This window comes from Colobus angolensis, unplaced genomic scaffold (genome assembly GCF_000951035.1).
Source record: "Colobus angolensis palliatus isolate OR3802 unplaced genomic scaffold, Cang.pa_1.0 Scaffold268, whole genome shotgun sequence".
In the NCBI taxonomy this organism is placed as follows: Eukaryota; Metazoa; Chordata; class Mammalia; order Primates; family Cercopithecidae; genus Colobus; species Colobus angolensis.
In genome coordinates, this window is record NW_012115910.1 from 6,933,526 (window position 1) to 6,934,359 (window position 834).

Consider the following 834-nt stretch of genomic DNA (forward strand, 5'->3'; position numbering starts at 1 on the left):
TTATGCATGAAAATTTAAATTATAAACAAAATAAATAATTTTTATAAAATTATCTTAAGGGTTATTTAAATGGAAAATTATCTAAATTCTCTAGATTTCGTAAAGGCTATATTCGTAATTTCGTAAAGGCTATATTCAAATCTACATGGTAAAAAGCTACTTTTTGAAAAATAGCAAGTATCCTCCAAAAACATCAATTAAGCTCTTGAGATTAAAACCCCCAAATTAATAGGGCACCTAAAAATTAATGCAAATTATATCAAATGTCAGTACTGACCTCTTTTTCAGCTTCTTTAAATGTTGCTTCTTTCTCCTTGACTCGCTGCACAAATCTCTGTTTCAACTCTTCTTCTTCCCTCTGACATTGATCATAGAACTCTTGTCTTTTGGCTTCAAAGATTTCTTGAAAACTACAGAGAAATGTTTTCTTAGTCTTATATTAAAATGAGGTAGGAGAATCGCTTGAACCCAGGAGGCGGAGGTTGCAGTGAATCAAAATCGCACCACTGCACTCCAGCTTGGGAGACAGAGTAAGACTCCATCATAAAAAATAAAAAATAAAAAATGCTAGTATAAACATGTAAAAAATGTGTATTGTATGTTACATCCTATATAAGGAAATTTACCAACATTCTCTCACATTTAGCAGCACAAAATGGAAATTTCCGTATCATAAGATGTAAAAACCAAAGCACAATACTTAAGATCAGAGTATATAGAGAGTATATGTAAAGAATACTAGAATTTTTCACTTATATGAGTGAATTCTTATCCCCACCACTTTCCAGCATATCATACTTCTTCACCTCTTTTGACCATAAAATTCAGGGAAAC

The 834-nt window shown here is 31.3% G+C and overlaps 1 protein-coding gene across 1 annotated transcript in view; it reads right to left on the reverse strand.

The window, feature by feature from the left end:
- LOC105515715 (septin-14-like) overlaps positions 1 to 410 on the reverse strand; it is a gene marked incomplete at its 5' end in the record, with an annotated part of 13,045 nt that extends 12,635 nt beyond the window's left edge. The window contains one exon of the mRNA XM_011947585.1: positions 278 to 410. Within this exon, the coding sequence (XP_011802975.1) occupies positions 278 to 410 (133 nt within the window). The remainder of the gene's footprint in view (positions 1 to 277) is intronic.
- Positions 411 to 834: the final 424 nt, after the last annotated feature.